The following is a 12402-nucleotide window of genomic DNA, read 5'->3' as shown; positions in this document are numbered from 1 at the left end:
AGCACTTCCCAGGGTGACCAGCCCTATTGGGAGGCGAGTTCTTTCCATTTCTCTTGCCAGACATCCCTGTCCCTAGCAGCTCTCCACCAGAGGGGTCCTGCCATCCTCTTGAACATATCGTTCCATCTTTTCTTTTGAAGTCGTCTTCTTCTTTGAAGGTCGTCTGGAGTCCATTCTGTGTCAATTTTTGACCATCTGTCATCTTCGCATCGAAGGAGATGTCCTGCCCATTTCCATTTGCTCAATCTTGTCATTTTCAGTGAGTCCTGTTTCTTGCTTGAGCCAAGCATTTTTTATTCGATCTCTTTTCCTCACGTTCACAATGCTTCTTACAATATTATTTTGCCACATCTATACTCTCCTGAGCTGTAGTCAGTGACCACGCTTGGCATCCATAAGTGACCACTGGGCTAATGCAACTATCAAAGACCTGCCTTTTAAGGTCAATACTTGTTTTTCCCTTCATTATATGCCTCAGAGATCAAAACTTTTACCAACCGAGTGCCAATCTCCTCTGGACCTCTTTTGCTCCTCTATCCGTAAATGATATTAACTGACCCAGATAAACATATTCTTCAACATATGCCAACTTATGGTTGTTAATTTCACACTCCTCTTTTACGCTATTTGTCATAAGTTTCGTCTTCTGCTAGTTCGTATAAAGAGCAACCTCTTCACACAATGCCAGAACCCGCTTAATCATTTCTCTCAGTTGTTCCATGCCTTTTGCAAAGAGCACAATATCATCTGCAAAATGTAGGTTGCTCAGCCATTTTCCATTTATTTTGATGCCTACTTCTTCCCATCCAATACGCCAGAACACCATCTCCAACACAAGAACAAACAAAATTGGGGATAGCGGATCCCCCTGTCGCACACCCTTCTCAATATCAAAGCTTTGTCCTTTCTATTCAGTCATAACAAATAATAATGTCATCTCCTTATAAAGCTCTGTTATTATCTTAATATATTTGTCCTCTATTCCTATTAATCTTAGTGCCCTAAATATTTATGAATGTTTAATACCGTCAAAAGCCTTCCTAAATTCAAGGAAACAAAGATATAGAGGGAAGTTATATTCATTTACTTTTTCGATGAATTGGTTTACAGTCTGAATGTGGTCCACTGTCGAAAATCCCTTCCTAAAACCTGCTTGTTCTTCGTCAACATATTCCATTATTCCTTTTGTTAGCCGTTCTTTGAGAACACTGGTGAAAACGTTTGACATAGTTGAACAGAGGGAGATAGGCCGATAATTCTCTATATCATACTTGTTGCCTTTTCTATACAGCAGAATTATTTTTGCGGTTTTCTATTGTTTAGGTATTGCTTCTTATATATAGTTAAAAAAAAAGAGACCATGTATAGATATTGTAAGAGGCCATAAACTTAAGTTCGTTGAACGGGACTGGCAGGTGCCGGTATTAGATACATTATAAACACATGTTTAACTGGTCATTAACATCCCCTATCTTCCGTTTGCTCTGTTAGGTCTTATTGATCTTTGAGTAATTTACTATTATTCGGTTATAAATAATATTAATGAGAGATATTATTTGGAAACCTCAATTTCTTATTTAAAAAAGTTTATTTTATGCAGTTATGGATTGGAATATAATTTAGAATAACTAAAATTTTTATAATAAAATATGCCTTAATTCCAACTACTTAAATTAGTACTTTTTATATTAAAGGCTTGTTATTAGTTTATTTTTTACTAATAAAAGCAGTATTTTATATTTGCAATTTTTCCTCAGACATCTGCTAAGATTAAGCATAACTTTGTCAATGTCTGAAGCTTAAAACCAGTTTCATCTTAAGTTAAAAAATAAAAATCCATATTTCATTTTAAGAACTTAAAGAAAAACTAAAAAATTAAAGTGGCTGCAGTATAGGTTTTACCTAATTTTTCCCAATACAATGAAAACATTTCAACAGTATGAGCTGTCCAAGCGAATAAAAAAAAATACCAATGGACTAGAATCTTTGCTCGTACTACGGAAAGTTTTTTCTCGAAATCTTACCAAATCAATTCCTCAGCAAACTAAAGCCTTCATTTACGCCAGTAGAATAAAAAAAACAAGACAAAAGAGGGATTAAACATAGGAAAAAAAAACTTTAATTTTAACTGAATTTAGTTATATATAATATAATATTTGTGATTTAATTCTTTCTGATGTGTGACCTTAATTCACCTTTAGATTACTTTTTACCTTTTATATAACCTTATACGTAATTGTATTGTTCTTTTTAATATTTTTATACGGAATTCTCATACATTTCTAATACATCTTGAAAAAGACGCCTTAAAATGAGATCGGAAAGGTAAACATATTATCAGTGTTTTGTGTTTCATATTGATTATTTATTTCTAAAAAATGAGGTAGTGGGTCGTCTTTATGTTTAAAAATATTTTTTACTGTTAAAAAATTATACCAGTGGTGTTAGTATTTTTGCCTGAAGTTTCAAATTTCGAAACCTTTCTAAATAATGAAAACCTTAATTCATTTACTAACACTTTTGTTTCAATTCAACTTTTTATGTCCTTCCTAGCGATCATAGTTATGAATTATTCCTTTAATTAAGAAGTTGGTAGGGAAGGAGTAGGTGACAAAAGATGTTAAGAAATATACACATATTAAATGTAATACTTCGTCTGTCATGTGTTGAGTTTTCGGCATTAGGCGATGCTGTAACACTAATTAATTAATAGATATAGATAAATTACTTTTTCTAATGAATTAATTATTGTTTGACTATAGGTCCACGTTCTTGAACCAGTTGCATTTATGTTATTTATTCCTGCATGAAGGTTAGGTTCTTCAAGTTCGTTGAATATATTTAATTTATTCCACTACCGTTTTGGCAACCAGATATTTGTTATTCCACTCCTAGCAGTTGTTTACTTATTCTCTTGCCCCACCATGCTCTGATAATATCCATAACAATGCATTAGAGGCTCGTGGAAGGGCATTAATGAACCTAACGAGAACTAACTCCTCTCCTTATCGTTAGTGAAGTAATATCTTCATTAGCTAGTGCAGTAACCTTTAGGTACTGTCTCTAATAGGTCTCGCTGAATTTAAAACATATTATAATTAAAACAAATTCTGATTTTACTTGATAATTCATCTGATCGTTTGAAAAATAGAAGCATTAGTTTATTCCTATAATCATAAGTTATGAATGTAAGAAATGTTAATATGACATTACAAATAAACTACACAAAATAAAATAAGATGACATTCATATATGAGATTTTTTTATTTTCAATCTAATCAGTCGAAATTACTTTAAAAGAAGAATGAAATGTTTCCGATCTAACCTGCCTGTATAAGATATATCACTCATTTAAGACCAAGAAGATATAGAAAAAATAAAGAATTAAAGAAAATTTGACAGAAAATAAAATTGGCATAACGTGATATAAAAAAAAATCTTACTTAGAGATGCAATTAGTCTTGTAAGTTTTAAAACAGCTATCTCTCTATTATTCAGGATGATAGTAATTTCCCTCACTCTATATTATTAGGCTAGTGAATGTAAAACTGACTGTTATTATAACAACCCTGAAAAATGGAAACATTTATCTATCTTTTTGTCAAATTCATTCATATTTTATATCCATCCATAGATGGATTGCAACAAATATTACATTGAGATATATTTTTTTCTTATTTTTTAAATTTAAACATTGAGGTAATTAGTATTCCTCATAAAGTGTAAGTACCTTTATAAAGTGGGTATCCTTAATTGGGGAAAATCTTGCGGTTCAGCGTGATCTTGAAAAAATCACCTCCTTGTATATCCGTTGTTCTAAAAAAGGTGCTTCCTTACAAAGTACTGAACACATAGACCCTTCATGGATCGTATGGATGGGGTTTGATTATTTGCATTTACATTATTTAAATAAGATCTGTTGCGTTCTTTTTTTTTTAATATTTATTTATTGCTATTTACAACTGTACATTATAATAAATTTAATAAATCTGATCTCAGTTAAATTGGAGTGTTATAGGGGTGTAGAGAAACTACCCATTGGTAGCACTCTAATGACGTTTTACATCAGCTGGTCTCGTGGCAATCTTCTTTTCATGCGCCTCGGAGGATTGTCAGGAATGGAAGCAAGGTTAAAAACTAGTGGGTTTGGGTGGGTGGCTTGGGAGTTTATAATGGAAGGAGTGATATCTGGTTCGGGTTAGATTGGTTACATTTAGAACATTAATGTCTTTATGTATGATTATATTTTGTTGCGTTCTAAATTTCAAACTTGATATGAGAGGCAATTTATCCATTAATAAAGGAATTGCAAACATTTTTGTCTATTCGTCGCTTTGTATTAAGATATGAGTACACGTTTGATCGAAAATTTCAGTTAATTTTAATTTTAACAATCGAGTCCTTTAATCAGATATTAAAACATGGTATTTATTTATCATTGCTAGCCAAGTTTTCCTTTATTGCTGTAATGTAGTTTTATGATGTAATTAAAAGATTTACACTCTGGTAAATTTTTCTCTGCATTATTTTTGTCTTTGAGTTTATTTTAACTAGAAATTGTAAGTTGAGATTTCTCGAACAATAACCCTTTCAGATTATTATCTGTCATTAAATATTTTTACGATACTCCTTTTTATAACTTAATTTGTTTCTAGCTATAGACTAGTGTAACGTTTTAATGATTAACATTGTTTACAAACCTGAAGAGTTTTTTTGAACTAATTGATAAATCGCAGTAATTGATAAAAGTATAAACAATATCAGAAACTACCCATCAGATTTTTAAAAAAATATATCTTCTTTTGTTAGATAGGTAATTTATTGAATAACATTTTATACTCAATATTTGAACTCGCCATTACCGTTCGTCTTTCGTTTCAAAATAGCGACCTTTTGGATGATTTTTACGGCAGAGTTGGGCAAATAGTAGTTACAATTACTATTACTTGCCAATTAGTGTAATTTGGAATTGCAAAAATACAATTTCAAGTAATTGCAACAATCAATTACATCTTTATGTAACTTACATTTAAAAAAATCCTTTTATAATAAAAAAAAAAGGATAAAAAACTATGTTAACTATTATATAAAACCAAAGACTAAAAATTACAATTAAAAAAACAAAATAAAATTGCTAATTACAATATATACAATATACAAGACATTACTAACGTTTGAGATAATCACACAAGAGTATCATTTTTAATTTAAACAATAAATATTGAACTAAGCCCAGATTCATAATATACCTAGTTCAGAATTTAAAAAAATGGATGCTCTTAGTGCAACTCTGAATGCACGGTTTTAAAATTTATTGGAATAATTTTATAGGATGTGCTGAGAATGTAAAGATATAATTTCGTTGTTGTTTTTAATAAAACAATTTAACTCATTAATAATTCTAAACTATTTAATTTTATCTACAATTTAATATCCTAACTGGTTTCGTTGCAATGAAAGATGAATCAATAGGAGAATAGAAGTGGTTGAAACACCAAATTGGAAAATCCCTACACTTTACCTAATATAAAGGACTTGTTGACCCAATGCTTCGCTGTTGCTATATGTACTTAATTTTCTGTTAAGAGCTGTTATATTATGATTAAAAATTAATATCGATTATATTTTAGTTTTTCTGATAAACGACGCAGTAATTTTAGCAATAATATTGGAAGAATCTTTATATTCGATACCAGGTGGTTGTTGATTTATATGTTCCTGTAATGTTAGAGTTTTACAACCTCAACTCGACAGTTTTATGTTCTATTTTAAGATAGCAGTGAAACGCAAATTCTTTCAGCTTTCACAAGAGTAAACCTAAAATATTATTTTATAGTCGTCTTCAATTATATGTTTTAATGGGTATGTTCCTCTTTTAATAGATGTTACTATTGGTTAGGATGAAATAATAATAATAATTTCCGAATTTTGTGTAGAAAACAACTAAAAAATAATAATTTTATAACCATGGATGAAACAATTTTAACAGATAAAATGTTTTCAACTAGAACTTGTAAATTGCAGAAAATGTTTTTTTTTAAGATTTAGAATTAGTTTAGTACAACTTTTCGTTTCTGATCTGGGCTGTTAACACAGGTACCAGTGTGACACAGATGCCTTTGCGGGACTAGGTTATTTGAACAATGTGACATTAAAACTTGTATTTCCTTTGAAAACTAAGTTCCAAAATTTTTTAGGTATTTTCAAACGGAAATTGTACATAAATGAAAATAAAAATACCCTAATTATTGAAGAATAATTTGTTGACTGAAGGGTCCTGGGTACCTTAGTAAGGAAGTATTCAAGGAGATGATCTACTGAGGGTCGTACTCAGCTGACAGGTTCTCCTTCCAATCATTAAAGTATTAGGCATTCAATTGTTTAAAGGCTATGTTTAACCCAGAAGGGTCTTCCGAACCCAAATTTGATCCACGACTAATAGAAAAAATAATTATTTATAATTATTACAGTCGGACTCGAATCCGGACCCATAGATTAGGAGTCTAATGAACTAACTAAGCTATCAAACTACCTCAAATATAATAATCGAAACCAAAGATTAATAAATACTAATATGAATGGTCACTAGAGATACTAATAGTGAAGCTCATATTTAAGGCGATCAACATTTTTATTAATTTTTTATTTCTATTATATTATCATAATGATTAATAACCCAACAAGTTTTATTATCATTTGATGGTTTTCTTAAGTAGATTTTTATAATATTTTCTTTGGAACTTGTTCCTCTTTGACCTGTGCTCCAATTATTTGCTTTTTGTGTCTTGAGGGCTTTCCGATAATCCTTCAAGACGCTTGAGATAAAACTGGGCAATTACTTTAAGTAATCTCTGCTAGGAGGTTGCCAATGGACCCTAAGGTCTTCATATCCACATATCGTCTTTAGGGTGTGGGGAGCTAAAAAAAAAAAATTGTTTTTCTATAAGGTATTAGATATAACTTCCTAAAGCTAATGAAGACGGTTAGCAAAATATTTTACGAGGAATTTCCGGAAAAAAATTTTTAATCAGTACCATTCTTTCATGTTTTCATTCAGGGTGAAGTTTTAAAATATAAAATAACTATTTATTTTATTATGAAACAAATTTTATTTAGTTTGGGATAAAAATATGCAGAACATAATATAAAATTGTTCCCAATATTATCTTTTTTTCTTCAGGCACTCCCTGCGCTTTTCTGGAACCTCCATTCGACTAATATTCTTGCAAGATATTTAAGTATTTATAGCGATATCAATGAAGCGAAAAGCTTGTTTATTGATTCTTCCTCAAAATTCTTTTTTTAGTAGTTGATTTACCACCAAATTGAAAACAGTCATTAACAAACTTGCCAAATGCTCGTAGAGATATAAAGAACTGGAGCAACTGGGATGATAAGTACTCCGTTCTTTGCGGGTGTTGATAATGTATCTCCCCCACCCTCCCCACTGTGCCATAATGAAGTGGGGGTCTGTCAGTAGGTTTAGTCCAATCTTCGTCGTGCTAATTGTGTTCTACCTGCTACTTGGATTAAGCTCTTCAGGTATGATTATATCACTTATTTTATATATCTGTGTATTTAATTGATAAACAGGTATTACTAAATAATGTTGGTTGAAAGCAGTTTTGTTTTACTCAGGTGTTATTTTAATTAATTTTAAAAATTTAAGAATATATGTTATTGTTTCTTTTTTTTTCTTTTTTTGTGTTATGCAAGAATCAATTTTTATATTGATAATTTAAGTGATGTAATGGAATCTTTCTAATGATTTTCTGTGCAGATTTATCTTATACAAATTATTATGATCAATAATTGTTTCAAAAAATACTATGTATCAATTGATAGATTTATTTTTCTTTATCCTATTTATTTCATGCGTTTTGAAGTTCATTGAGTCAAAAAAATATATTTCTTAAAAAAATTAGATTATCGTCGTTGTTCTAAATGTTTACGGACCTTTAGTTATGTAAACCCTTTTCGTTAAGAATGTTGGAGTGTGTTCTTAACGAAAGTTCTTAACTAACCAATGAGTTAAGAATCTAGAAAAAGCATTGTTAAAAAAAAAAAAGAAATTAAAATTCTTATTGTTGATATAAATAAAGTATAATTAATAGCATAACGGTTTCTGTAAAATTAGTGATATTACAAATTTATTTAATATGTAAATTCAAAGTCCTCTCAATAATTTTATTGTTTATTGTTTTTCCAATAATTAATATTTAGTGTTTTTCCAATAATTGAACGACAAAAATTACTATGGTAACTTTTTTTGTCTCTTTTAGATATTCCTATAAAATAAAATATGGATTAATCCAGTAAGATTCTTTCTGGCTTAAGGAATCGTGATTTTTTTTCCGCAAAAACGTGTCTAGCTTTATTTAAAGGTTTCGGTCAATTATCTAACGAATGGTTTGCTATAAAACACTTACAAGTCCATTTGTTTCTTGAGACACCATTAGGATTTAAAGCTTTACTAATAACGTCAGAATTAATTTTTTTATGTTTTGTATTATTAATTTCATATTATCAAATCATCATTTTTTTTTTTAAAGTTGAAAATAGCTGAGGTTTAAATAGTTGATTTTGTAGTAATATGAAATAAGGATTTTAAAATAAATTCTCGTTATTTCAATTTAACACCATTATTTTCATCTCAAATCCTTTAAAAACAATTAATGTTTCTCGTTGAATAATTTGAGCCATCTAACTTGAAGATTAGTTATGTCCTTTGCTTAAAAATGATTACTTGACAACAAATAAGCAAGTAATGATTCCCCTTCTAAAAAACACTATATCCTACTATAGAGGAAGAAAACAGGACAATAACGATGTTTACGAGGGTAGTCTGAAAAGTTTCCGACCTAACAAAAATACAAGACATTTTTTCTGAATTTTTTTTTTTATTTTTCAACATAGTCTCCTAGTAACTCTACACACTTCTCCCTGCAATGCTCCCATCTCTGAAACCCCTTTCAAAAAGTACTCGGCGTTTTACTCTGAAAAATAATTGTTCACGAAGTTATTTTCCTCTTCATTTGATGAAAATCTCTGTCCTCCAAGCGCAATTATTAGATGATGGAACAAAAAGAAGTCGCTTGGAGCTAGATCTGGTGAGTAAGGCGGATGGTCAAGCAGTTCAAAACGTTATTCGTGGATTTTCGCCATGGCAACCGCTGAGGTGTGAGACGGTGTGTTGTCTTCGTGAAACAGGATTTTCTTTTACTGCAAATGTGGCCGTTATCCAAGTTCTGCCTTCAGCTTGTCAAACATTTATGCGTAGTATGCTCCTGTAATGGTTTTTACTTTTTGAAGATAGTCGATTAAAATAACTCCATGACTATCCCAAAACACTATCGCCATCTCTTTCCCAGCCGAGAAAACAGTTTTTGCTTTTTTTTGGAGCCGGTTCCCCCTTTGCATTCCACTGTTTGGACTGTATTTTTGTTTCGGGCGGATAATGGTTTATTCAAATTTCATCTAGAGTAATTAATCGGCATCTAAACCGGGGTTATTGCGTCTAAACTGCACCAACAGAGCATTGAAAATGTTCATTCGAACACATTTTTGGTCTAATGTGAGTAAACGCGGCACCCAACGTGCGGACAACTTTCTCATATCTAAACGTTGATTTAATATGTAACAAACACTTTCTTTTGACATGTTCATAACCTCTGCTATCTCTCTCACTTTAATTCAGCGGTCGTCTAACACCATTTGGTGAACTTTGGCAATTTTCGTCTGAAGTTGCAGTTTTTGGACCTCCCGAACGTTCATCGTCTCCCAAGCTCTTACGGCCACGTTTAAATTCAGCTGTTCAAAATTTTACCGTGGTAAATATAGGTGCAGAGTCCCCATACACAGAATCCAACTCATCTTTGATTTGTGTAGGTGTATTGCCTTTCAAAACAAATATTTAGTGACAGCTCGATCCTCGATTTTGTCCATTTTCACAAAAACACTCACATCAACTCGGGGTTGACGGTAATAGTGTGGTAACGCGCCTGTCTGATTTCGAGTTCCCGGCCCTGTCCGGGTTTTTTTCAAGGATATAATTATACAATATTCAATTACAGCCTTCCCCCCCCCCCGGGTATTTGTAAGGCCCGTTAGCCAATAGGTGGCAATCTCAAAAATAGACGTGGGAGTGACGAACCCACCCTATGAAAACCACGTCATGAAACGCGCGATGCACTTCCTAAGTACATCCCGCGTGGCCTTGGACTTCCACGGTTTGTCGCGCCAATAATAATAATCATAACTCACTTAAACGACTGTTACTTTCATACTGTGCGACCAAATTGGCTGAAACTTTGGTGGGTAACTGTCAACAGATGAACAACGAAATTCGCGTGCTTTTATTTATTTTATTACGAGTGCTACCGTCTTCACGTTATGGTCGGAAACTTTTCAGACCACCCTCTTACATGTTATTCCAAGATAAACCATAAATCACAAGGGTACATTGTACTTTCCATTGACAATTATTTAGATCCACCATAAATCGAAAAGGCATGAATTCCATAAATGTTAAAATTTCGTCGATACAAAAAGAAAACAAGGATATTTACTATGTTGCCACAACTGTATTATATAAAAATACATCTAGTAAGTGTGAAATTAGTGGCATGATACAGAATTTTAGAAAAACTATCGATTGGTAGCACTCCAATAACATTTATGCATTAGAAGATCTTAGGATTAGAAGAGGAAGCAAGGTTAGAAACTAGTGGGTTTGTGTAGTTAGGCAGTTTAAAATGGAAGGGTTGATGTCTAGTTCGGGCTAGATCGTCTGCATATAGAGCATTAAGATCTTTATGGATGATTTTATTTGTCACAAAGTGAGGATTTTACAAAGGATTTTGAATTGTAAGGATTGAATAAGGAAGGAATTCGATGGTTCGTGGAGCCTCAAAGCTCAACTCCGTACCTCCAGATAGACCTCATTATATTCATGTTAATCAATCCATTGTAATGAATTGGAAGCTTGAGCCGTTTTTTAAACTTTTGTTGGTATAACACATGCTACCACACTCAAGGGTAATAGGTAGTAGGGATTAAGAACACAATCATACTATATATTCATATTAACTAAAAATAAAAAGGAAATATATAATAATAATAAAATATATTACAATAAAATAATCAAGTGGAATTTATTTTAATTTTCCAATTTTGGCACCATCCTTCAAGGATTGTGCTGTGGGATTTTGGGATATAATGGATGGGTCATTATTTTCTGATAGCCTACATTTGTCATCGGCATATGTGGTGAGGTCAGTGTTGGGATGTCATGTATATAAACTGTATGTAAGGATAGGACCAAGGATACTACTCTTAGGAGCACCAGCAGAATAAGGAAATAGAGAGAGAAAGAGTAATCTGTCAGTGAAATAGGAACGGATAATGAGAATGTATGTAAGGAATTTACTACGCCAGACTCGACCAAAAGCCTTTCTACATCAAGAAAGACCCGATAGGTATCATCTTCTATGTAAAAGTCTGACTTGACTTTAATGACAAGTTTTTAAAACTCTGAAGTACCTTCAATTTTATTTATTTGAAATTATTATGCATTGAACATTTTTATTAGTAGGGAAAATTGATAAAACTACGAATTTGAATATGATTTCAGAAGATAAGAGTAGTGGTAGACACGTATTTTATATGGCTGGAAAGCCAAAGATTTTAGAAAAAATAAATTTTAATAGATAAAGTTATATAAGGTATTGGAGAATGGTCAGAAACGGATACATTAACCTGTCAGTGTATGGTCGGTGTGTTTTCCGTTTCGCCTCTCTGATTAATGTTTTAATGTAGCAATAACTATTATATGGTCAGTTTATTAATTTAATTTAACCTATAATTGAGCCTTTCATTTGACAGGTTGACATCTTCCATAAAATCATTTTCAATATTAATTTTATAACAATTTAGCTTTGAATAAATAATCAAGAGGTGAATGTAAATTTTAGTAAACTTTATATTTTTGTATCGAAACATATTATTAAAAGTACTTTTCTTAAAATTGTAGAAATTTGAATTTGTTAATTTAAAAGCTCATTCGAAAAACTAACAGGGGAAAGTATTGCCACAGTGAATAATATTAAAATTCATGTCCTAAAATAAGTGAGGAATAATTTCAACTTAGAGTTGGTTGGCAAGTGAAAGTATTGTGATACGCCGCTCTTCGCAGCAGATTTTGAAACTGAAATAAAATAACGCATATTTTGGCACCAGTTGGTTGTAGGCATAAATTTTTACTAGCAAAAGAATTGTTTAGTAAAAAATATTTTAAAAAGAAATGTCATAAACACTAAAAAAAAATGTCCCTCATCTCATTAGAATATCTTATGCAGGTGTAGAATATCCTGATAATGGCTGATCTAACCAACCAAAGACTGC

At 31.5% G+C, this 12402-nt stretch overlaps 1 protein-coding gene across 2 annotated transcripts in view; it reads left to right on the top strand.

Annotated features, from left to right (window-relative positions):
• Positions 1-12402, top strand: part of LOC106680719 (TBC1 domain family member 30) — a 499453-nt gene that overhangs the window by 11945 nt on the left and 475106 nt on the right. Inside the window, exon 1 of one of the 2 annotated variants that reach the window (XM_067050694.1) lies at positions 7434-7542. The exons of the other annotated variant lie outside the window; for it this stretch is intronic. Coding sequence (XP_066906795.1) covers positions 7458-7542 — 85 coding nt within the window. The 5' untranslated portion in view covers positions 7434-7457. Of the gene's footprint in view, positions 1-7433; positions 7543-12402 lie in introns of those variants that run through there. 2 annotated transcript variants of the gene reach the window in all.

Source organism: Halyomorpha halys, unplaced genomic scaffold (genome assembly GCF_000696795.3).
Source record: "Halyomorpha halys isolate HHAL.00 unplaced genomic scaffold, Hhal_1.1 Scaffold283.1, whole genome shotgun sequence".
NCBI classification, from domain to species: domain Eukaryota; kingdom Metazoa; phylum Arthropoda; class Insecta; order Hemiptera; family Pentatomidae; genus Halyomorpha; species Halyomorpha halys.
The sequence above is the reverse complement of the archived record's forward strand: the minus strand, read 5'-3'. Positions and strand labels throughout refer to the sequence as shown.